The sequence below is a fragment of the Acinonyx jubatus genome, chromosome B4, assembly GCF_027475565.1.
Source record: "Acinonyx jubatus isolate Ajub_Pintada_27869175 chromosome B4, VMU_Ajub_asm_v1.0, whole genome shotgun sequence".
Classification (NCBI taxonomy): Eukaryota; Metazoa; Chordata; class Mammalia; order Carnivora; family Felidae; genus Acinonyx; species Acinonyx jubatus.
Genome location: NC_069387.1, coordinates 19119646 through 19146255, shown reverse-complemented (window position 1 = coordinate 19146255; position 26610 = coordinate 19119646). Strand labels below are relative to the sequence as shown.

Genomic DNA, 26610 nt, shown 5'->3' with positions numbered 1-26610 from the left:
TTGACTTTCTAATGTTGGCTTAACATCCTCCCTGTAAGTTGGTTTATATCAAAATTGGCATAGCTACCTTGATTTTTTTCCAGCCTCTCCAAGATCCAAATTGTTCCAAATTACAAGTTAGAGATGTGATACATAGCGATGCGTGGCCCAAGTTGTCAATAGTTTGGAGCTTGGTGTGCATTCAGAAGTAAATAAAATAGTCTACGGCCATACTACCCTTAACGCGCGCGATCTCATCTGATCTCAGAAGCTAAGTGGGGTCGGGCCCGGTTAGTACTTGGATGGGAGAAGTCAATAAAACAGCCATTTCCCGAATTGCCTCAGACTGCAAGCCAGCTCCGTGGTGCACATCCCACCATTTACTTGGGTTGTGACATCAACGGATGTATCAGTAAGAGAGATGGAAACTTTACTGCCATTTTACATTTATTCTCTCGGAGAAGTAGTGAAGAGGACATTTTGAAGAGACAAATGAATTAAGTGTGTCAGGCCAGTGTGACATTACATTAGTGACCATTATAGAGGATAGTGTCAGCACAGAGCCTGATGCAGGCTTTGATCCCCCGAACTGTGAGATCATGACCTGAGCAGAAATCAAGAGTCAGACGATTAACCGACAGAGCCACCCAAACACCCCTCTTGCTGGCAGTATTCTAAGTGCAATTGTGCGTGTTCTGGGAGGCAACAAAATGGCGGACTTTGGATTCACAAGCTGAGTTTTAACTTTGTAAAAATTGATGCTCTTATCAGCTCTGTACTAGGTGCACACAGGATTATTAGGCCAAAGCAGGATTGTTCGTGTCATCAGGTTTATAATTTAGTGCACTGAGCTTGTCTTTTTCACCATGCCATTCCTGTCAGCAGGTAAAAGTCTGAGCTGATTCCCCAGTACATTTTATATTTACTTATACATTACACGTATGTGCCGCTGTAGATCCAGAAACTAGTAAATTTTCTCTCTTGAATGTTAAGACAAAAAAAAAAAATAGATGATATTCTAGTAATTTTTTCTGCAGGTCAGTGCCGTGTGAGACGCCTATGTCCTGTTTCAAATATCCTGTATCTATCTGTCACTCTAGTGGTGGAGTATAAAACAGTTTGTCATCTTACAGAGCTTCAGCTAGGGACGCATTTCATCCCTAAACAAGGTTAGAGGCTTTCAGGGAGCATTTAGAAGTTAGATTGTTTTCTTCAGAACTGCCTGAGAAAGGTTTCATAATCAGACTCTAGATGTTTCCACCTTTTAAATTTTTTATATTTAAAATTGATTTTCCTTCTATTTCTACGCCTCCTTTGTAGCTGTTTCAGTATGGTTACGTTTCAGGGTTGTGTAGACCAAGAAATTGGGAAGCAACAGTTCTTGCCTGTAGTTTTAGAATTCTGACATTTAGTAATCTGTACTCATCAAACATCTTGTCAAACTAGATGACTGGTTAATTACCTTATGATTCATTATGTTTCACTTCTCAGGAAATAAAAGCTAGCTGTTTCTGAAATAAGGGATGACTTAGTTAATAAGGATTTATCATAGAAAGACAGTCTTTTATGTATTACTATGCTGTATAACTAAGTGATAAGGTTATGATAACATTTGGAAATGTTTTTAATAGAATGTTATTGTGTTTTTAATAGAATGTTCATTTACTATCCGGATATGAATATGTTCTGTTAGCTTGCGGATCTGATTTAAAACATTAACTTTAAAATTTTCAAAGCCTGGTGCTTTATATATGTTACTGTCTATAAAGTATTTTTTAGTGAAGTATTATTATAGTGATCGGTTCATTTATTAGATGCCTGCTGTGTACTCTAAAGAACTTTTATTGAGAAAATTTATAAAAAGGTGGGGCGTCTCGGGGCGCCTGGGTGGCACAGTCGGTTAAGCGTCCGACTTCATCCAGGTCATGATCTCACGGTCCGTGGGTTTGAGCCCCGCGTCAGGCTCTGGGCTGATGGCTCAGAGCCTGGAGCCTGTTTCCGATTCTGTGTCTCCCTCCCTCTCTGCCCCTCCCCCGTTCATGCTCTGTCTCTCTCTGTCCCAAAAATAAATAAAAAACGTTGAAAAAAAAAATTAAAAAAAAAAAAAAAGGTGGGGCGTCAGGGTGGCTCAGTCGGTTAAGCGTCCAACTTTGGCTCAGGTCATGATCTCACGGTCCGTGAGTTCAAGCCCTGTGTCAGGCTCTGTGCTGACAGCTTGGAGCCTGGAGCCTGCTTCGGATTCTGTGTCTCCCTCTCTCTCTGCCCCTTCCCGGCTCACACTCTGTCTCTCCCTCTCTCTCAAAAATAAATAAACATAAAAATATATATATATAAAAAGGAAATCTCGAGAGCTAGAATCATCAGTGCATATTAAATCTGTTCTTAAAGTTGTCTTGGTAATTTGAAATCCCCACTTCCATTATTTTTACCCTCTCATGCATTTCTTTCAAGTTTTGAACATCTTTCTGGATGTGTGGTTATCTCTTCTGGCTCAGAATCGGATTAGATTATTATTAAATTCAAAACCCACAAGAGCACATTATGTTAATAAATCTTGAAAATACAAATGAAATGGATTTTTAAAAGAAATATAGGGACTTCCAAAATTGATGCCAGAGGAATTAGAAAAGCTGAGCAAAGCAATAACCAAGGAAAACATTGACAAAAATTATGAAATAATTAGCTTTCTAAAAGGCTCCTGTCCCTAATATTGTCTTAGGGGTGTTTGGTTCCAAGCAATGGCTTAAGAAAAAAGGGATATATAGGCAAGATATGGGATAATATCATAGCAAACAGTTCCAACGGGAGTATTGGACGCCACGGGAATTGTAAAGCCATTAGAAAGCAAATCTCTTTAACCATCTCTTTTAGGGTCTGTGTAGTTCTTTGTCTCTGCTTTTCAATATGGGATTTCTTAGCCTCCTTCTCAGCATCTGATTGCAAAACAGCCATCTGCCTGAGTCTACCTGGCCTTATAACCCCAGCAGTCACCACCCTCTGATTATCTACAACGAAATGTCTTCTCGTTCAAACTCATGAAACACATTCTTATTAGTCAGTGGATGGCCAGTGCCCTTCCTTTCCCCAAGTGCAATGGCTGCTCCTGATCTAATGAGCCATGGCTGGATAGTCAGGTCATGTGATTCACAGTCTGCTTACGAGAGCCAGGGACCCGAGCATGGTTCATGCAGGTAGGTTTATTGACATGTATGATATAGCTTTATTGTTGAGTCTGTCCTATTTTCAGGGAACAGCCATTCCAAATGTACGTAAACTGGCATAGAACCCAAAAAAGGTAATAGCCTTGAAAGAAAACTCAAGTTCATGAACATAAGTGGCTCTAGTCATTAACATAAATGTTCATTATTACATACATATTGTTATATAATAAAATGCTATGAAATCATATTCATTTAAAGAGTAATCTACCAAGAGGAAGTAGTATTTTACTCACGAATGCAAGGATGGTTAGATATTAGGAAATCTAGTAATATTATAAAGTTAATATACTGTTGATATTAATCAAAAAGTCAAATAAGGAAAGCCACCTAATGCTGAACAAGCATTTGATAAAATTCGACAACAGTTCCCAATGCAATATTTCAAACATTTGGTGTTTATGCTTTTTGCTATTTCCAGTAAACCATGAACATTTATCATTTTTTATAACCAGACAAGAATACGTAAATGGTTTTAAAAGCACCTTTGGGAAGATAATAAATTTCCTAACTTCTAACTCCTATAAGAGTGTCCTAACTCCTATAAGTTCCTAACTTCTATAAGTTCCTAACTCCTATAAGAGTGTCCCAATAAATACTTTTTTTTTCCAATAAATACTCTTAATGAAGCGTTCCATTAAAACAAAGTAGTCTAGTTTTTGAGAATTGTTAAGAAAACAGAATAGAAAGAATATTTCTTTGTCCCACAGGAGACCTTGTTTGGGGAGTGGACCTTTTCCTATGTTACAGCGTTAACAATCAGCGGTGCCTTTGGAGGACGATTTGCTGTTCTTTAGGAGATGCCTTTGTAAAACTGTCTTCTTTACTTTCTCCACTATTTGCGCGTGCCTGTCTGAACTCGGACTCCTGTCTCAGAGCTGAGCCAGTGCCCTAATCTGACCACCTCACATTCCTAACTGATGGCTATACTTCACCTGAACAGTTCCACCTTAGGTTCAACGTGCGTGCCTAAGCACACTTCCCTTTCTAGGCAAACAGCCCAACACCTTAAAAAAGCCTTTCATTCTTCACGTCTTGTCTGTTGCTCTGCCTACATCTTTTTTTTTTTTTTTCTTTTGAGATAGAGAAAGAGAGTTGGGGGAGAAGGGGCAGAGGTGGGGGGAGAGAGAGAATCTTAAGCAGGCTCCACGCTCAGTGCAGACTCCCACGCAGGGCTCGATCCCATGACTCTGGGATCACGACCTCGGCCGAAACCAAGAGTTGGATGCCCAACCCATGAGCCACTCGGGCGTCCTTCTGCCTCCATCTTTATAGTGTCTCTCAAATCTTTACTTTTGGCAACTTCATGACCCTGGTATCCGTCTTTATTTTTTCCGTGGGCTCTTTTGCAGAAATCTTCTGATATTCTCTTTCCTTTCGTGTCAGCCCATCGGAACTAGATTAATCTTTTTATATTGGGTTTTTATGTCACTCCTCTGCTTAAAAAACTTCAAGATGCAACATTTCTGATTGAATTATATATAAAATTGTTGGCTTGACATTTGCAGCTGTCCTGTTCTGCCTTTCATGTATTCCTTACTCCTACACTTCGTCTCTGCACACTCAACTTATTTCTCACGGGGGCTCACGTATGGCTATTCTGCTGTCTTTGCTTGTGCTCTGTCTTCCCTCTTCCCTTTTCTCACTTGTGACAAGTGGGCTCGTCTTCCTAATGTGCGGATCAAAGGCAGTGTTCCTCGATTAGAGTCTCCTTGATATTTCTGATTTCTTCCATCTTCTGAATGGTTACAGCCCTCTGCAATTCTCTGATGGCTTTAGTATACTCTTTAATTGCTTCATGGCTGTGAAAGGCTAGATTTTATTCAGTGTTATATTTCTTGCAATATCTAACGTAATGATTTATATATAGTAGTTCAAATATTGATATTTTGATCCAAATACTGAATTGTTTTAAAATAATATAGACATGCCCAATATATGTTTGCACTTCAAACATATCAGTGCCATTGATTTACTCTTCTTATGAGCCACAGTCTCCAAACATTCCTTTAGGAGATGGTAATACAACTGAAAACATAAAGCAGGACTAATATAAAATAAAGTTGTGTTGGTCATGTCGTTTATTTTTAAATAGTGATTTTTATTTTTTCTAGTTCGCATTCATATTTACAGAACTAAACTACTATTAGGGTGAAGAATAATAAAAGTTATTATTATAACCTTGAAAGAGAATGTGTAATTAAATTGAGGGACAAGGAACTTAGGGACACATGCTTAAGATAACAATTTTTTCCCCTTTGTGATGACATGAAAACTTTATTTTCTCATATTGAGTCAAACTGCCAAGAAACTCTTGCAACAGATTGAATGGTATGGTAAATATCTGCTTTTTAGAGCTTTGGACACTGTCATTGCTTGAAAAGCAAGCTTGAACTCCCCATGAGATCATTGTGGAGATAAATGCTTAAAAGCTTTTCAAAGCCATGCTTTTGGCTCTACTAGAATTAAATTTCCCACTGATTATGTTTATATCGACTTTGGAACACATACCCATGAATATATTCAGCATAGCTGCATCACCGATGATTTCCCATGCCTTGGGAATACATCCCTATTTTATGTGCATGTGGAACCCACTTACAGTTTCATCTCTATAGGTACCTTGAGTTAATACTCTAGTTTTTAGAATAGACTATGAAAATGTCTTTGTAGTTGTTTAAAGGCCTTGTCTTTATAACAGTTCACGACATATTGATGTGCATGGGAATAGGTTTTATAAATATCTCATGCTTTATTAGCCATTCAGTCATACCTGCTTGGTTTCTGACCTGTAGTCAAAACACAAGGGGACTTTTTAAAAGTACAGTCCAGCCGTATAACATCACAGTGTTGAATACTCGCCATGGGTTTATATGGGGAGAAGATGCATAAACATACAGAAGATCTTGACTCCAGTCCTGCTGATGTTACTTTAAAGCAAATTACTCTCCCTTTTTGAGCTTCGGTGTGGGGATCCCGACAGGATTTGCTTTCTAAAGAGTTTATGAATATGCCATGAGACCAGATACGTAAAGGCCTTACCACAGTGTCTGCTTTTCAATACAGTTCCACTTTTCCCAAAACCAAAAGTGATTTGGTAAAAGAATTTGTTGATAGATGGTGTTTTTATCTTCGAACTCTGTGCCCCAGCGATTAGTAGATAAAGTTGGTAATCATACAGTCTCAGAACCTAGAAAGGCTGACCTGATTTTTAACAGATAAGAAAATAAAGGACCAAAAACTTCAAATGACACCACAGGGCAGGCCAATAGCAGAGTGGGGTTTCGAACTCAGATGGTAGACTCCTCGGGGCATGGCTGATGCTTTTTACCCTCTGCACACTGGATGTGTTTTGCCAACAGTGGCTCAGCGATTCAGGCTCATTCCGTGAGGATCTGGTGGGCTTCGCATCTCTTCTGTGCTTAGTCATTTTTGCCTGGTCAGTCGTACTGGTTTTGCCAGGGTAGAAAACAGCATAAAGTTCTGCTATCAATTCAGTGTGGAATATAATTTCAGGCATTTTTTTTTAAATATAATGTAAAGGATTTGAGTAGAAGCCTCACCGTAACATAGGTCATGAGTCAGTTGTAATCTTTGCCAAGCCATGACCCCAAATACAGTCACCAATCCTGTCCCTGAAATACAAACGTCACAAAAGCCTGTAATGTACTTTAAAAGATACATTTTCGATGATGTTTTGAAAACTAGTTAGTTCTTATATCACAGATATTTAAACCTTTGAATATTTAAACAAAGATAGTTTGTTTAAACAGGACATTTGCTATTGCTGTTTTAGAAAAGTGAAAAAAAAAAAAAGAAATTAGTACAACACTGAACTTAGAGTATAATAGAAAAGGTAAATTAAATAAAGCACTAGTTAAAGCATAAAATTGTGTGTAGTTTTCTTTGTGATAAAGTATTCTGCAACTACCCCAGAAGATTAGATTTTATCCTATAGATGATTTACCCCTTTAGAGAAACCTTTGTATTTTGAATTGGGCCACACTTAATTGATAATCAGATGATACCTTTAAAAAAAAATCTTGTAAGGTTTGTTAAGCAAATCTAAACCTATTATAAGTTTTTTAAAACCCATGCATATGATATTTTAATGTAGGATAATACAGTTTAGCTATTTATTCTGATTAAGTTTAAATCTGAGACTTCCCTCATGATTATTTGTATAAGAGAAAGCAAATATAAATAATTATCAAATCAGGGGGCGGGGCGCCTGGGTGGTTCATTCAGTTAAGGGTCCGACTTCTGCTCAGGTCATGATCTTACAGTTCACAAGTTCAAGCTTTTTAGTGTTTTTTTAAAATTCTTATTGAGGTATCATTGACATATAACATTGTCTTTGTTTCAGCGAACGATTCAATATTTGCACGCACTGAAATGATCACCACAATAAATCTAGTTAATATCCATCACTATACAGAGCTACAAAAAGTGTTTTTTTTATGATGAAAACTTTTAAGAATTACTCTTTCAGCAAATTTCAAATGCAATACAGTATTCTCAACTACAGTTACCATGCTGTATATTATATCCCTGTGACCTATTATTTTATATCTGGAAATGTATACCTTTTGATCCCTTTTACCCATTTCACCAACCCCTCCCCCCCCACCTGCTTCTGGCAATCACTAATAATCTGTTCTCTGTGTCTGGGAGCTTGGTGTGTATGTGGGTTTTTTGTTTTGTTTTGTTGTGTTTGTTTTTGTTAGATTCCACATATAAATGAGATCATATGGTATTTGTCTTTCTCTGGTATTTATTTCATTTAGCTTAATGCCATCAAGATTCATCCATGTTGTCTCAGATGGCAAAAATTCCTTCCTTTTTATGGCTGAAGAATGTTCCAGTGTGGGTATATATATTATATATATATATAATATATATATTATATATATATTATATATAATATATATATTATATATATATAATTATATATATATAATATATATAAATATATATATTATATATATTAATATATATTATATATATATGTATGTGTGTGTATATACATATATACACACATATATATACACATATATATATACACACACCATATGTTCTTTATCCACTCATCTGTCAATAGACACTTAGGTAGTTTCCATATCTTGACCATTACAATTAATGCTGCAATGAACGTGAGGGTGCAGATATCTTTCTGAGCTGGTGTTTTGTTTTGTTTTTTCAGATAAATACCCAGAAGTGGAACTGCTGGGTCATATGGTGTTTCTATTTTTATTTTTTTGAGGAAACTCCATACTGTTTAAACTGTTATGCATTGAATTGCATTAAAGGAGAACTCGTCAAATCTTTTTGGGTATCAAGGCAGTTATGTAGAAAGGGGAGATTCTATTTAAATACAGTAAAATCTGCCTCTTACATTACTTTTCATCCCATTTCCTTCATTTGTGTATACAGTATCTGATATGCATTTGAATTGTCTTTAAGAGTAACACAAACACAGACTTTATGATCTTACTGTACGGCCATCAGTAGAGAAAAACGGCTGCTCTTATAAATTTGAAATGTTATTTGTCAGCACGATTTCATCAGCATACAGATATGGGACAGAATAGCACTGGGGCATAACTGTGTATCTTGAAATGCCTGTTTTAAAATTTGGAAGATTAGTCTCTCAGGTGTACTGGCAACCTTTGGTCCACTCACTGTGAGATACAGGCTTTTTATTGTTGTTACTCACAGTGCTTCGTGTTTCTGGCTCATGTCAGCTCATCTGAGTCAGTTTTGTTCCTTCCGTGTCCTTCCTTCCTTCCTTCCTTCCTTCCTTCCTTCCTTCCTTCCTTCCTTCCTTCCTTCCCCCCCTGGGAGAGATGGTTGTTAAATATTTTTCCAGCTTACTACTGCTTATAAATGTATCGTTATTGAATAACAATCAGGAAAGCTTCTCAAATTAGGTTCTTGCCAGGTCAAGAGTGCTCCTAACGCTTTCATTATTACGTGCTTTACCATTGCTTCTGACTCCTGGGAAGTCTTGTTTTTGCCACAGGAACCCAGTTGTCCCCACACCACAAGTACTCTTCCTGTCAGCCATGACACTGTCATCAATGACAATTACTTTGAAGTTGGAAATTGAAAAAGAGGATAGAAAATAATAATAATATCACTCGCAGAAAGAAATAAGTCATTGAATGTTCTCCTGTTCCCTGTTTCCATAGATTTTACACAGATTGAAGTGATATGGACCTGGGTTGATATCTCTTAGTGTGAGAACTTGGGCAAATTATCTCTCGGGGTCCCAGTGGCTCATCTGTGAAATGGATGGTGTGAGAATTAAATGGGATTTTATAGGTGAAGCCCACAGTCATAGCGCTTGGCATCCTGTGACACACACAATGCTTTTGTGCCCTCTCCTAGTACCCAGCAGGCGGAGTTCCTACGAGTTCTTGACTTCTAAGAGTTCTTGACTGAGAGATGACACAAGTAAAATTTAAGTCCTTGGATATCACTTTACGTAACAGCATTTTTGATTCAAAGCACTTCATTGCATTTGGATATTATCGAAGATCCTAGCAGTTACAAAATATCCATTTTGCTGGTTCCATGGGTCCTTTGTAGAACAGAGGTGAGAGATACTGTGTTTCCTCTCGCTGCTCAAGGGCTTTTCTGTTGAGAATTTGAAAATTTAAAGTTTTTAATAGAAAAAAATCTCATTTCAGTGAGACACTTCGGTTCTTTAAATGATCCATCAGGCCTCTTTAGCAAAGGATCATTGTAACATTGCTTCATAACAATGGCTTAGGTAACTAAGCCAAGCTGGTAAACAGTTGCTGGTATATTTTAAATTAGGTTCTAGGATGGGGCGCCTGGGTGGCGCAGTCGGTTAAGCGTCCGACCCGCATCGGGCTCTGGGCTGATGGCTCAGAGCCTGGAGCCTGTTTCCGATTCTGTGTCTCCCTCTCTCTCTGCCCCTCCCCCGTTAATGCTCTGTCTCTCTCTGTCCCAAATATAAATAAACGTTGAAAATAAATAAATAAATAAATAAATTAGGTTCTAGGAGTTAAAAATGGGAGGACCGGTGGAAGATATTTCACTATCTGGACTTTTTTTTTTTTTTTTTTTGTATTTAAGTAGAGAAAGAAAGAGTCAATATCTATTATTCACTCATATAATTATCTATTTATTAGAGAGATAATTAAAGAGTGACTATTTATCCTGAAAACTGCTGGGACCTTAAATATGTCATTCTCATTAATGAAACAAGATAGCATTTTGAAAATACACCTTCGGTGAAGTTAATTAAAACATCATTTAAAGAGTTAATTCATTATTTAGAAGAACCGTTGAAACCTTTGATACAATACATTCCCATACAGAGGACTCTGACTTAAGTAGGTCTGGAAACGAAATTAGATTGCAGTTTTTATTGCTTATTAGGATTCTGAAACCCTCCTCTTAAGAAGTTTAAAGTTAAATGTATTTTTTTTCACATTTAAGGTATATACAATTAAAATGAAAAACATAGCGAATGGTTTACAATTTTTATAACATTATTGTACAGCTGTAATGTGCAATGGTAGGTCACTCTCCAGTACAGCTCATCTGAATTGGGATGAACTATGAATATGAGATAAAAATACACTGGATTTCAAAGACTTTGTATAAAAAAATGTAAAATACCCCAGTACTTTTTATATTGATTACATGCTGAAATGAATATAATCCGGATATATTGAGCGAAATCACATATATCATTAAAAGTAACTTATGTTTCTTTTTTGATGTGGCAACCAAAATACTTAAAATTGCATATGGAGCTCACATTATAGGTCTCCTAGACGGAGCTGCTCCAGCGAATAATTTCTGATATAGTTAAAACATCATAGATAGACATTGCCCAAAGGATGCCACTTTAGGGGCAAATCAAAAGTATGCCAAGCGTATTGGGGTTCGGAAGGAAAATTTCCCACACACGATTTGAGGGGAAAAAAAGGATGGAGAAAATCATCTACAGATATAGTGTATAAATAAGATAGAAAATTGGGGCTCCTGGGTGGCTCAGTTGGTTAAACATCCGACTTTGGCTCAGGTCACGATCTCGCGATTCGTGAGTTTGAGTCCCACGTCTGGCTCTGTGCTGACGGCTCAGAGCCTGGAGCCTGCTTTGGATTCTGTGTCTCCCTCTCTCTCTGTCCTTCCCCCATCCGTGCTCTGTCTCTCTCTCTCTCTCAAAAATAAATATTAAAAAAAATAGGATAGAAAATTGATATCTATAAATTATTTGCACATTGATAAAAATTCTTTAAAACATGCTGCTTTGTTGAAAATGTAGGTTTTATAAGCCCAATGCATTTTTCATAGTCTAAGAAAATTCATATTTTTAACTGAACATACCAGTGAATATTGACTGTCATATGTACATTCAGTACTTGGAATAACCTCGGGACACAATGCTTACTACGGAGAGTGGCACAAAGTAGATATTCAAATATTTGATGAAGGAATATACGATTGAAATAGGAGAGATGGGTAGGGATTTTTATTGGTTTTGTTCATTGATTATTTGAAGAGATTAAAATAGTGCCTGGCCTGCAGAATGCACACAAAATTATGGGTGAAGTAAATGAATGAAGACACACACACACACACATATTAAATAATAAGAGAAAGTAGTAAGAAATCACCCCAGTTAATGTTAAACTAGTTCTCGCTCTTCAAAGGGTACCAGTTGTTTCCAAACATCACTATATAGCTGTTTTAATTATACATTTACTGGGGCGCCTGGGTGGCTCAGTCGGTTAAGTGTCCGACTTCGGCTCAGGTCATGATCTCGTGGTTCACGAGTTCGAGCCCCGCATCGGGCTCTGTGCTGACAGCTCAGAGCCTGGAACCTGCTTCAGATTCTGTGTCTCCTTCTCTCTGACCCTCCCCCCATTCATGCTCTGTCTCTCTCTCTGTCTCAAAAGTAAATAAACGTTAAAAAAAATTAATTATACATTTACTTTAATTATGATTCTACTTTGATATTATATTTTGCATTATACATGAAGAAACTCTGTGGAAACAGTTGGAATAAGATGCAGGAATTAATGCTTCACAAGTTCTGAACTTGTGAGAATCACTTGTGTTGTTTTCCCTGGCTTAAAACTAGGATGAAATCACGATTTCAGGATAAAACAAAGCCTTAGTGAATGTAGGTACGGTAATTGGATACTTAAGGTTTAAGTAGAAACATTGATATGAATTGTTTAGGAAAAAGGAAGAAAAAGAGGTGCATTCCAATAATAAACTTGAAATTGTGGAGATGTGGAAATATGGAGCGCCTGGGTGGCTGAGTCGTTTAAACGTCTGACTCTTGATTTTGTCTCAGGCCATGATCTCACGGTTCGTGAGACTGAGTCCCATGTCAGGCTCTGTGCTGAGCAGGGAGACTGCTTGGGTTGTCTCTCACCCTCCCTCTCTCTCTGCCCCTCCCCTCTTCATGGTCTCTCTCTCTCTCTCTCAAAATAAATAAATAAACATTAAAAAAAGAAATGTGGAAGTATGAAATTTGTATTATAAACACCTTTAACATAAATTCCATTTAATTGGGGGTGTATATAACACAAATATATTTCCCTTAATATTTTTCTTCATTAAACTAGTAAACCTGGGAGAGATTTCTTCACTATGAATTTTCATAAATTCTAGATACACAGAATATTTCAATTGACTCACAGTAAAATGAAGGGGTAGAAATTAAATTTGAGGCATATGAAGGGACTAGAGTGGGTGTCAAGGTGCTGTTTCTGCTGTTAATTGACCAGGAACTGTGTTCTTTGTAAACAGTTCATGCTTCAAACTGGTTTAAGCTTCTTGTGTTAAGATAAGTGATTTCCGCCCAGGTACTCTTGTCAGTCTCTCCCCTGAGGTCTCCTGTTCTGCTACCCTCAGCTCTTCCCACTGTATTCTCCAGTGACATTGAACTTTTGGTTCCTTCAACTCTTGTCTCTGGGTCTTTGCAAATGCTCTTTGGATACATTCCCTAAACCCCATCACTTTGCCTAATTCTGGCTTAAATATCCTCCCTAAGGAGGGATCTGTCCATTCCTTGGTTTCTAGTAAATCTCTTTGTTATGATCTCATGTAACTCCCCTACTCCCCTTTTAGGAACATTATTCCACTATCTCCAAAAGGGCCAAATTGTCTAGTTTTGCGTGTGTTCATGTAAATTATTGTTCTGTTGGCTGTTTTTTAATCTACAACCCCAAAGCCTTCCCCTTTATGCCTAGGATTTAAGGATTTCCTTATTATTTCCACATTGTAATGCATGATTTCCCCCCTGAAAACATGACAAAAACAGCTTTTCTCCATAAACGACTAAGAAATCATTTACTTTACTGTGTTTTCATAAATCCTGTTCCTGCTTCGGACATGTTATAAATTAATTGGTAGAACATCTATCTCCGAAGAGTTAAAGAATTGCCAACAGTGATCCAACCCCACACTCTCTCTCTGGCTCTTGATATGGTGTTGACAGCCAAGCAAAGAGCTTCTTCAATAAATCCACTCTCATATTCAAGTTTTTCCAGATGTGAGAAATAATTAAGACTTTGCATTTATTGAAGCCTTGTATGCTTTTCAAGAGGGAACTAGCAGCTGTGGTGAATTAACTCTACTCTAGTGCATATGCATGGTGTGTGTGTGTGTGTGTGTGTGTGTGTGTGTGTGTGTGTGGTGTGTGAATGTACATATATACAAGTACACATGTGGCATTTGCCAATAGTCGAGCGAGATCAGACCTCAAAACAAAACAAAACAAAAAGCTAATTTCAATAAACACCCAAAATTGTTACAGCTATATTTCACAATTGAGAGGAGGGCTTTAGCCAATCAGCAATATACCTTCTCCCTTTCTAGTTTTGCAAATGTTAAAAGAAAGCAACGAGGATGATTAAATCATTTGCATCTGTTAAAGGATATATATTTTTTTAAATGGGGAAATCATGATTCTCATGAAACGTAAGATGAACACATTTAAAAGATTTTAACTCCTTGATTAATGAGGGCACCAGCAAGAGGGTAAGACTGGGTCAAAGGTACATTTGAAGAATGCACAAATATGAGTAATACAGGGATGCTGAAATGAATTTACAAATAAATGCAAAAAGGCTCTATTGACAAGGCGATAATCAATTGCTTTTCCCCAGGACACAATTAATTTGCATTTGCATGGATAAAGCATCATTAGCATTGTTATCGGTTTTTAACATTTTATGCTGCTGTAAAGCAGTTCAAAGACAGAGAAAGGCCAAATTAGCCAGAAGGTAACACTAGATAACACAGGAGGTAATTTGTATGAGTGTGTGCCACTTCCCAAGTCTTTCACAATTTTTCCTGACACAGCTCACACCAAATTCTAGGAAAGAGATACTTTTGGGGACAGGCAAGGTATTTATGTGGGACTCTTTGGTTCTGGTCACAAGCCACACAGGGGCCACTCAAACCTCGAGCGTCTCTCAGCGGGAAGGCTTGTGCAAGTGAGCTCATGATTAGCTAGCTTCACTGTGGTTCATACTGAACTAATGTCTCAAGGAAGCAGTGAATTAAACCAAACTCCTTCAGTTCACGGGATGCTTGTGTTAATGTCGACTCTGAATGAGAATAGCCCCGCCCCGTTCCCAGTCAATACGTTTAGAAGAATAGATAACTTTTGATTTTTGGCATTCCAACTACACCCAGCCCGGACATTGTGCAAAAATGGTTTGCAGCTTCCTGTTTTCCTCCTCCTCCAGTACCAGTGTAGATACATAGCTCTCATTTGTGAGTAGCCTCTCTATTTGTGAAAGCAGGAATATGAATCCAAAAAAGCCGACTCTATTAAATCTTATTTTAATGGCGTAATTAGTAACGGTGACAATTATTCAGGTTGCTTTGTGTTCTTTTGATTTCTAATTAACAAACAGTAATGAAATGGCCATTAAAAAGGAGAAGATGGTCTTAATGAATGTAAATTGTAAAAATAAAGTGGGCTGATATTAAACAGAGCTCTTCTCTTTTTGTAAAGAAGACAAATTGCCCAAGAGAGTTTACATTTCTTTCAAAAAATTTTTTAAATGTTTTTATTTACTTTTGAGAGAGACAGAGAGAGACAGAGCGAGTGGGGGAGGGGCAGAGAGAGAGGGAGGCACAGAATCTGAAGGAAGCTCCAGGCTCTGAACTATCAGCACCGAGCTCGACTTGGGACTTGAACTCTTGAGCTGTGAGATCATGACCTGCGCTGAAGTCAGACGCTTACCTGACTGAGCCACCTTGGTGCCCAGAGAGTTTATGTTTCTTGTATGAAGAGACGATTTCAGACCCTCGTCTTTTAGTAAAGTTCTCTTCTGGACAGATGCCAAACAATGAGGAAATATGCGAGGCAAATGCGAAGTGACCAGGGATTCCGCTGAGAAGCAAGAACCTTCTGGGGGGATAGTCATAAAAACAAAACAAAACGAAACAAAACAGAAAACCCAGGCAACCGAAAATGAGTATCTAATGGACTGCGAACACAGGCGGACAAGTCAGATGAACCAATTCCTCTCTGACCTAACCATTCAGGGAGAATATTTTGTAATAAGACATGTTGAATTAATTCTTAAAGCGGAAAAATTCAGTTGATCTCTGTAAGTTTTCCTCCACTCAGAACTGCACCTCCATTTTAATTATTACGGATTTTCATTTGCAAGCCCCACTCATCACCATGTTGGCGAAAAGCACGTGTCCTATCACTATAAAGAAAAGAGGAAAAAGTGAACTAAGTATGAAACGTTTGTCACATTCTGGGAGATCCTTATTGCATGTGACCAGGATACTGATAGCAGTCAAAGCACTGCATGGCCGGTGATGAAACACAAGGGTCTCCTTGGCCAGGGGCTCTGTCCCCAGAGACCTGAATCACCCATGGGACTTGGAAGTTGCCATGGAAACACATTTGCTTGCACAAAAGCATCAAACTCTAACCAGATTCAGGACTTCTGTATTGTACCATGCAAGTGAGCTCGTATCTTTAGGCTGTGAGGCTGGACGATGCCCCTCTGGCCTTTAAAAACATACTGATGTGATAGAGTCTTACCCTTTCAAATGAGAAGACCCTTTCGTACCGAGTGCTTTTCCTGCAGCTGTGTGCCTTTGTTGGATAGTTGACAAATCTTGTGTTTGTAAGGGGCTTTGCTATTTTTAAACTGCTTTGCTTTTGTGAACTTCTGGCAATTTGGTTTTTCGCGTTAACTGTGGAGAATTAAGGTGGAGAGGGATTAAAAAATTTGCCTTAGAGGGTGTGGGAGAGCCAGACCTGGGGAAGTAGAGGGCCTTGCCAGAAACAGTGTGATCCCCACATTGCTCTCATTCTGTGTCAGGGCATGGAGAGAGCACTAACGTAAAAGGTAGGCAACGTAAATGAAGTACACGATAAGTAAAAGGGATTAGCGGTTTTTCAGACACTCCCTTCTTGGGGTGTCCCAAGGTGAAAACATATATTAAAACACAATGGTTTTTTGGTTTAAAAAAAAGAAAAAGAGGACAATAGGGAATTTTGAAACATGATAGCTATCTGTGAAGAACTTCCTTCTTATTCCCCAAGTCACGTTTGGGAGCTATTGACAACAGAGCTTTGCTGTGATAAAGTGCAAGGCTTTATTTAAAAAAAAAAATTATTAAAAATTTTTTTTTAATGTTTACTCTTAGAGAGAGAGAGAGAGAGGTGGGGAGAGACACGGAGCGTGAGGAGGTTGGGGGGGGGGGCAGAGAGACAGAGCAGCGCGTGATCGGGGAAGGGGCAGAGAGAGGGAGACACAGAATCTGAAGCAGGCTCCAGGCTCTGAGCTGTCAGCACAGAGCCTGACGCAGGGCTCTGTCTCATGAACTGCGAGATCATGACCTGAGCCAAAGTCGGTTGCTTGACTTGTTGAGCCACCCAGGTGCTTAAAATGTTTTAAAGAAAACTACATGAATTTTATATTATAGTTACAGGTGAAAGGGGAAAAAAAGATACATGCAATCAACAGGAATAACGTATGTTGCATGCCAAAGAATCCATTGAGGAGGGAGGTCATCTAGCATGTTATAAATAATAGTTTTTTTTTTCTTCTTAATTTCCTGCCTTATCTTAGCACAGAGAATGCTTTACTCATCATTGCATCCCTAGCACCAAGCACAGTGCCTGGCATGGCAGCCCTTAGTTGAATGAAAGAACAAAGCTCCAGTGAGTTCTGGTCCCGGTGTTCCACTGAATACCTCTGTGAATGAGACAGATAATTAATTTCTCTTGATCTTCATTTTGTCCTCTGTAAAAGAGCGAGCTTTTTGGGGTGCCTGGGTGGCTCAGTCGGTTGAGCATCCGACTTTGGCTCAGGTCATGATCTCACAGTCTGTGAGTTCGAGCCCCATATCGAGCTCTGTGCTGATGGCTCAGAGCCTGGAGCCTGCTTCGGATTCTGTGTCTCCTTCTCTCTCTGCCCCTTCCCTGCTCCTGCTCTGTCTCTCTCTGTCTCAAAAATAAATAAAAACATTAAGAAAAAAAAAAAAAGAGCGAGCTTTTAGTAACATTGATTTCTTCAGGATCCCTGTGGCTTTAAAATTCTGACTCTAAAATCTCAAACGGAAAATTTGTGTGTACATTGCATATGGTGTTTGGTTTTGCTTTCAAAACTTCTGTGCGTAATCTCAACAAATTATTTTTTTCCAGCACAGTGGAGAGTCAATAAGAACTTATTACACGATGGGAAATGAGAAAATAGCAGCCGCTGAAGTCCACTGACGGTAATTTGCGTGGGGAATGGATGTCACTGTGAACAACACAAGTCATCTTAAGTAGCTCTGGCAGGATGTTCTCCCTACACTTCTAGAAGTTTGTTAGCAAAGCTCATAGAAATTGCTCTTCCCCTTTTCCAAATAAAGATAATGTAATAGATCTTCTATGGAATATTAGAACAGTCTTTTGGCAGAAGACTTGAGAGAAACAGAGTTCACACATTCTGCTCCTTTACGGAACAAATCTAACACACAGAGAATTTCCTTGTCGAATTCTCTACACAGCCATGTTTAAAATAACAGAGTTGTTATTTTAAAAGTAAAGGTTTCCAAATTCATCGGTCCTGGGGGACTTCTTTTTGGCATTTTGCTAGTAAGCAGGATATGTGATGCCATTAACTTAGCCTGTATCTAAAAATCATTTCAGGGTACGCCTGAGTGGCTCAATCGGTTAAGCGTCCGACTCTTGATTTCAGCTCAGGTCATGATCTCACAGTTTGTGAGTTCGATCCCCGCATCAGACTCTGTGCTGACAGCTTGGAGCCTGCTTGGGATTCGGTCTCCTTCTCTCTTGCCACCAACCCCCCCCCACTTGCTTTCTGTTTCTTTCCCCAAAATAAATAAAAATAAAATAAAAAAACCAATCTGTGAAAAGACAAACAACTATTCTAGAATACAACCTTTTTGTTTTTTCAGAGTAGGATAATGTTTCCCTAAGAAATACTTCACAGAAGAATGTTAGTTTTCTGGAGCTTGGGCATCATTAAAAAATAAGTAGGTAGGTAAGTAGGTAGATTAGATTAGATTAGATTAGATTAGATTAGATGAATAGGATTTCATGTTTCAGAAATGCTGGATTAAGGAGAGCTAAATAGTGTTTTTCGTTGTGGGTCTTCTTGGGAGTTTCTGATTTGTCATTATGCCATGTGGATCTCCAAGTGATAGGGGTAGAAATTAGAATACAGGTTTTTCCAAGCACATTTGTGTAAGAAAACCCCTTTCTTCTCCAGAGTATTTTGTGGAACTTTAGCCTCGTGGAAGACAATTCGAGGAATAATCTATACATGATGGCTGTTTAGGATATATTTCATGTCAGAATTTTTAGTTTAGGTAAAGCAATTTCTTGAAGAAAATTGAAAACTATATATGATATCAAGAGAAAATAGCATTATACTTGGCTACTTAGAATAATATATTTTGAATTAAGTTGTATTTTATAATTGATTTCATTATACACCCTGAGTTTTTTTTTTTATGTCCAACACTGTTATGTTATGGTTTTGTGAAACTTAATTTACCCTAGAATGTGAATAATCAAAATGATAAATTATGAGTTGTATAGAGCCTTAGGATTGCCTAAATTGACAATAAAGAATTTTTTTGAGAAATATATTTTTAATTATATAATTGATGACACCACATTATAAATACCATTATAATTTATTTTTTCCAAACTTTTCCAAGCATTGAGGAATATATAAATTGTGAATATTTAAAAAGGAATATATTGAGGAATATATAAAAAGTGAATATTTTATAATATAAAAACTGGTGAATTTGTAAAAATTGACACAATGGGCCGAATTGGAGGAGCACGATTATTATGTTTTTGAAACAATGATGTTTCTAGAATTCTTAAATGATATATCAACCCATGTTAACTGCGACTTCTCATGTTTAATGATGTTTACAATTAAAATAATACAATAGCAATATAAGATTAACGGTCATAATTAACTCAGAATAGATTCTTTGAAGTGGTTCAAAGGGCTTTTCATAATAAATTAGTAGCCTTTAATCAGCTAATTTAAAGCTAGTACTTTTTAGAATGTGAGAAGTATGTGTTTGTCTCATAAAAAATTAACTTAGGTTAATGAAATGAGTTTGAATGATCCAGATTCACTATACCAAACGAGAGCTATGTCTGATATTCCAGTGAAAGCTTTATTTAGATGGAGTCGAGAAATCTTCGAGATAACAGGCTTTTGACTGTGCTATCTGGAGTGTTATAGCTGAGTCGTGTTCCCAGAAAAAGATCGTTAAGTCTCTTTCAAACTATTGTATGAATGCATTAAATTGGCGAAATAGAAATAAATGGTCTCTTTCGGATTCCTTTCCAAGTTTAAAGAATGTTGACTTTAAAAGGTTACGAAGCCGAATTTTGCCTGTTAAAGTGGTATTTCCACTTGGGAGGCTGGCCCTGGCCGACCTCCGCAATCCTGTTCTATCCACTCACATGCGGTTGTGATAAGGAGAGTGAAGTGTAAGCTAAATTGGGACGAGGCCTGGGCAAGGACATTTCTGCCCGAACACCGGAGACTCCAAGGTCTCAAGGGTGCTGAAGTACAGAAAAAGGGGCTGTCCTAGTGAATTAGAAAAACAAAACAAAACAAAACAAAGCACCTCTAGATGTAAAAAGTAAAAATGGGGGTCCCTGTATTTGAGGATGTAAACGATGAAGCTGAAGAGGAAAAAACAGGGGAAGAAGAAAATGAAGACACGGTGAGTAGGAAGGCATCTGCCGAGGAAGGGTATTTGTTCCTCAAAGTTGATCGTTAGAAAAAATGTCTCCTTTCCTTGTTTTTCTGGACAGGTATTCTTTAAGCCTGTGATTGAAGACCTCAGCATGGAATTGGCCAAAAAATGCACCAAACTCATTAGTGACGTAAGTGGCTTAAGTAATTTTTGTCTTCCTTTGCGCTGTGTGTATGGCACCATTATGTCACAGAATCATCGAGTTGGGGACAAAACATTGAAGTCCTCTGTTAAAACACAATTGTTTTTCAGATCATAGAAACTAAGTCCAGAAGTTTTTGCTGATTCCTTCAAGGTCACCTGTTCAGAGAATTTCTGTAGGGAGCAGGTGTCTGTGTTCCTAATCCAGAATGCTGTCCCTTATGAATTTCGTTGTCACTCTGGCATGAAATCATAAAGCATTGAATTTCAGAGCACTTTCCTTGTGCGAACCCCAAAGCCTTCTTAGTTTGTACGGTGGTGTAATTTGTTTCGGGAGGATCTCTGTCTAAATGAATGGAGGTTTAGAAAACATTTTGGGGATTTTTTGAGGGCTTTGATAAATGCAATAGTTTTCTAAACTATTTCCAAACCAGGAAAACAAACCATATATATACTTGTATGTACATAGTGTGCATTTACAATTTTGGATTTATGGATTACCGAGCGGCATGTTAAGAACCGTGAACTAGATGATGATGGTATGAGTAAAAAGAAGCATTTTTCTTGTGACTCTTTTCATTAACTGAGATCAGCTTCTATTATATCTCCAGGGAATCTTAGGATTGTAGAATTATTTAACACACACGTGATTATGTATTGGCAAACCGGTAAATATGGAAGCTAGAATTCTAGAAGCCCAAGGAAAAAGGGTTGCTCACCAGGGAAGAGCATTTAGATCCTCATTAAAATGATTGTCAACTATTTGCTAGTACAGAGGTGAATAGGTGCCTGGGGCTGTAGAGAAGCGAGCCCAATACTGGCCATTTCCGTGGTAGTGAATGAGCAAAGTGATCAGAATATTTGCAAATGTTTGTTTTCAAAGGCGGTCAATCCAGGGAAGTGGGGTAGTGTGCCGGCAGGGTCTGGGCTGACTGGGCTCAGTTCCTCAAGGACACCATCTATTACGGTACGATTAGGTCATGGTAACGCGTCTGAAATGTTTAGTGAACTGTCTGGAACATTGTATGCACTCAAGAGATGTTAGCTGTTATTAACTCCTGAGTCTGTAAATTTATGTCTGTATCCATTCTGTCCCATTTTAGATATAACTCTGACTCCCTGTGGTTGGTCAGAAAGGGCCAGAGGATGGTGGGAATCATACGACTTCCATATATTTGACGTGTAATGTAATTGGATTTTAAATGGAGTATTTCTTTGTGCTATTACTTAATAGTCCTAAGCTACCGCGTGTGAAAGTTCCTCGTAAAACCATAAGAATGATAAAATGATGACAACAACGAATCCATCAGCCTAGTTAAGATTTACTGAGTGACAGGCACAGCGGCGTCTGACGTAGATTCCATCGTTTTTCTCACTTTCGAGGTGAAGAAACGAAGGCTCAGAGAGGTTCATGTCTTGCTGGGTCACACAGTTAAGCAGCGGGGACAAGGAGTAAACACAAAGCCCTTTGGGCCTTAGCTACTCTGCTGTGCTTTCTCTCACTGTGGATTTCCGTGCAAAGTTTATCTTAGTTTTACTCTTATTTATTACTCTAGTATTGCCGATAGTAATGCTACCATTGAAAACCCTAAGTTCCAGAACTCTGGAAACAGTACATCTTCCAGCATTGTTATGTTTTTTATTAAAACAGAATTGTGGATGAGCTAAATTATATAAACCGTTGGCACAGAAGTGGCAACTTCAGTTAGCAGGTGATTTTATTGGAGTTATTTTGGATGAGATAATTTCTCAGTGACTCTTCATTTATTTATTTTTGTTTTTTTAAATTTTTTTTAATGTTATTTATTTTTGAAGGAGAGAGAAGCAGAGCATGAGTGGGGCAGGAGCAGGGAGAGAGGGAGACACAGAATCTGAAGCAGGCTCCAGGCTCTGAGCTGTCAGCACAGAGCCCGAAGTGGGGCGCGAACTCACAGACTGTGAGATCATGACCTGACTGAAGTTGGTTGCTTAACCAACTAAGCCACCCAGGCATCCCTATTTATTTATTTATTTATTTATTTATTTATAATTTAATTTAATTTTATTTATCCCTATTTATTTTTTTAAAGTTCATTTATTTGAGAAAGACAGAGACGGTGCGAGTGGGGGAGGGGCATCCCAAGCAGCCTCCTCACTGTCAGCACAGAGCCCCACATGGGGGCTCGAACTCACGAAACCACAAGATCATGACCTGAGCCAAAACCAAGAGTCAGACGCCTCACTGACTGAGCCACCCAGGTGCCCCATTTTTCAGTGACTTTTAAACCGACCTGATGGTGAGGGGCATGGCTTTTATCATTTTGCAAAGGCCAAAGCCATGTTATTTCACTTCCATGCAGGAGAAATCAAACACGTGGCTGTAATTTTTGTATATTATAGATCTGTGCGGCATAGCAGAATATCTTTATTACTTACATATTTAGATCCTAGACTGTGGCCTAAATTATATCTGTGTACATGTTCACATTTTGTTTCAAAATAGAATTCTGTGTGTCTTAAGGTACTGGCTTAATTTTTGGAATTTATATATTTACCAAGGAATCATCTGGACAGTTACTTCTTTTTTTTTTTTCTATTTATTTTTACTTTTGAGAGGTGGGGAGGGGCAGAGAGAGAGGGAGACACAGAATCCAAAGCAGGCTCCAGGCTCCAAGCTGTCAGCATAGAGCCCGGTGCGGGGCTTGAACTCACGAACTGCGAGATCACGACCTGAGCCGAAGTCTGACGCTTAACTGACTGAGCCACCCGGGTGCTCCTACTTCTTTTGCTTCTAAAACAAAAATGAAAAGAGGAGTTCGGACAATCATTTTTTAAAAACAAATTTTAAGGTACACTTTCTGGACCAAGCAAAAGTTCTAGTTTTTAGAAGTTTGGTTAAAAAGTAAGGTATATTACGAAACAGCCACTTCATTCACTGTGTGAATAAAGTGTGAGGCCGTTTTTCAGTTTGGCTTTTGGTTCCACCTAGTTTCTGCCTTTCACTTGCCCTGCTCATATTGTACAGTTTCCCTCTATGGAACTCACTTCTCAATCTTAAAGACACCTGGTCCTCTGAGGCTACCTCTTTTATTTTTCTGTTAACTATGTAATGCTTTTTATTTCTCCAGATATTCCCTCTCTCATTCTCTCTCTCTAGGCCTGTTAGTCAACTATCCAATGAATTCTTTGAGTACGTCAAACCTGTCAAACCTGGCTATTGAGCCGTCAGAATCATTGATCTAGTGGCCTTTTGTGAGGTAGTCATAAAAAAATACTAGGTTAAAGGGGATGTTTTGGTACGTTTCTTGCAAATTAGGCAGCAAGAGTTTCTGCTGAGCGAGCGCAGCCACATCTGCACAAAGCCTGTGACTCAGTGTTTTGGTTCAAACCTTCCGAGGGTGTTCACTTGCATGGCAGCAGAAAGAACTTTTTCCAGGCAACTGAGCATTGTTTGTTGTGGGTAAATCCTTCCAGCGCTGAAAACACTAGATTCCGTGGCTACCCCTCCAGAGAGAGCCCCGACGGTGTGAAGAGAGTCTGGGACGGCAGATTTGCTTATGAGTGCCCCCCACTCCCCCTACCTCACAGTGATGGGGCCACAGTTCTTTGTTCCAGGGTTTGCTGCATTTAGCCAATATGGTTCCATTTGAGAAAAGACTTTGTCTGTACTTTTGGTTGAGCGCCTTAACAAGGAAATATCCTCGGACATTTCTACATTTGTCATCCACGTTCAGCCATTAGCTAACCTCATACCAAGAGACTGGGCTAAGTGAACAGATTTAACTCTAATTGTAGTTGAGACATGGCAGGATTCCTGGGCATGGTCAGAGCAGAAGCTAAATACTTGGGGTATCTCATTGATTATTAAGTCATCAACTTTTTCCACCTTTCCCCCCCTCAATTAGAAAGGAACTTGGATGGGGGCGCCTGAGTGCTTCAGTCGGTTGAGCATCCGACTCTTGACTGTGGCTCAGGTCATGGTCCCAGGGCTGTGGGATTGAGCCCTGCATCAGGCTCATCACTGAACATGGAGTCTGCTTGGCATTCTCTCTCTCTCCCTCTGCTTTTGCCCCCTGCTCACTCTTTCTTTCTAAAATGAATTTAAAAAACTGGAAAGTAACTTGCACAGGATCTTGGTTATGAGTGCAAGATGGCCACGAGTAATAGGCAAACCCTAGCACAGAGGCTTAACAAATAGGTGCGGTTTTTTATTTTCACATAATGACACCTGGAGGTAAGGGTCCAGTCTTGGTACAGTGGATGTTGTCAGTCTCTCAGGTTCTTTTCCCTCTGCTTTGTCATCATTAGTTTGATGACCTTCTGATGACACCACTGCTGTTGCATCCCTGTGACGGGGGAAGGAAGAAGGTAGACGAGCAAAATGTCAAGGGATTGTGCCAGGAGGTCTCTCCCCTTTATTCCAGAGACACCAGGGACACTGGTGGGAAGACTTCTACAAACGTCCCCTGGCCAGAGCTGGGCACTGGGGGAGGCCGCTCACTTGCCGAGGGGAGGGAGCAAACCATGGCTGGTTTAGAGCAATTCGTCCTCTGACACTCAGACAGGGGCCTGGCTACTCTCATAAATACATTTGAGTTCTGTTATTGGGAAAGAAAGGGGTCGCATAGGCAATCTAGCCAATAAATGGGGCCATGGCCATATTAGGAAGTAGCTGTCGACTCAGTGTTTTATTTCCCCTAGGATTTTGTGTCCCTTCTAGGTGTAGTTCCCTTTCATCTAGCTTTTTCTATGATCCCCGCATAGGAAGGCTAACAATACGTGACATTCTTTAGATAAAACTTTAAGTCATTTGCTTCTTGTCACTCATGTTGTAAAATTCACTACAAGTACAATATGAGTGTCCATAAGCAAATCATATGTGTCCGTGTGTGTGTGTGTGTGTGTGTGTGTGTGTGTGTGTGTATCTTTTCAATAAAGACCAAAGAAAGGAACGGGGATCCCACTTAAGACTGAACCATTTGCCTGCACAGCGAAGGAAGGAAGCACTTCACCCTTATCCTGTGCGCTTGTCCTGAACATTCTGCTCAGGTCAGAGCTTATCGGGAGGCCCGTAGCCATAGTGCATACCACTGCAGTGAAGAATGTGGTGGCAAAAGATAAAAATAATGAGCCAAACTTAAGCCTAATGATAGGTTCTTTTCTCTCACACTTAATTATATAACGGGGCTACTTTTTTTTTTTTTCTCCTTGTGATCAAAATAGCCTACTATTTATCATACTGCCATTAACGGTTTAATTACTGGTGGCTGAGGAGGGTGATTTGCAGAGACCTAAAATGACGGCTAATCTCTGAGAAGAAAAAAGGTAATTTAGTGCTCAGATAAGATAAATATGTTCCGATGTTGATTTCAGGAACAAAGCGAATGTTTAATGCCGTAGGCGTCTGATGCCTGAGTCGCAGCCTTGAGACACGGTATTTTGAAATAACTTTACTTAGTATGTTCATATCTGGTTGTACCCCAGGTCAAATTACGTCCCTCACATCAGGTTGACATGTGGTAAAATCTCTAGGCAATGCTAATGTGCAAGCAGTGTTAGTCGTGTCCTTGAGGAACCAGGTAGGTATTCAACTGAACTTCACTTTTAGGTTCTAATTAGGGAGACCATGCAATGTATCATCTGACCTGGGACATGTTTTTCAGCCAAAGCGTTTACAGTGTTGGGTAGCCAAACATGACTTTATTACAGGGTGATGCAACTTGTAGCAAATTACCTTCATCCTCTCAACTAGTCATAAATTTTGCCTCGCCAGTTTTCAGATCGGGTGGCAACTGGTGTGACAGGGCGGACAGGGCCTTGTCCGCAGATCCTGACTTCTTTTCAGCTCATGTGTTCATGCAGGGTCTACCCACAGAGTGACAATTCTGGCCCCTCCTTAAGGGGAAAGGACTGACTCATTTTACTGTGGGGGGGGGGGGGTGAGAGCACAGATGCGCATGCTCAGCTCAGCCTCTCTGGCTTTTGTCTCGGGCACCTGCCTGCCCGTGGCATT

General features: G+C 39.1%; 1 protein-coding gene and 1 long non-coding RNA gene across 15 annotated transcripts in view; both read left to right on the top strand.

Moving 5' to 3' along the window:
• NEBL (nebulette) overlaps positions 1-26610 on the top strand; it is a 356435-nt gene that overhangs the window by 230463 nt on the left and 99362 nt on the right. For 2 of the 14 annotated variants that reach the window (XM_027073573.2, XM_027073571.2), the window contains exons 6-7: positions 17878-17951; positions 20536-20607. The exons of 2 other annotated variants lie outside the window; for them this stretch is intronic. In XM_027073573.2, coding sequence (XP_026929374.2) covers positions 20569-20607 — 39 coding nt within the window. In that variant the 5' untranslated portion in view covers positions 17878-17951; positions 20536-20568. Of the gene's footprint in view, positions 1-17877; positions 17952-18551; positions 20445-20535; positions 20608-26610 lie in introns of those variants that run through there. 10 more of the 14 variants (XM_027073575.2, XM_027073567.2, XM_027073569.2 and 7 more) reach the window with 9 other exon arrangements.
• On the top strand, positions 8235-11394 carry LOC128316299 (uncharacterized). Its single transcript, XR_008299946.1, has 2 exons — positions 8235-10019; positions 10221-11394. It is a non-coding gene; the product is annotated as an uncharacterized LOC128316299 (long non-coding RNA).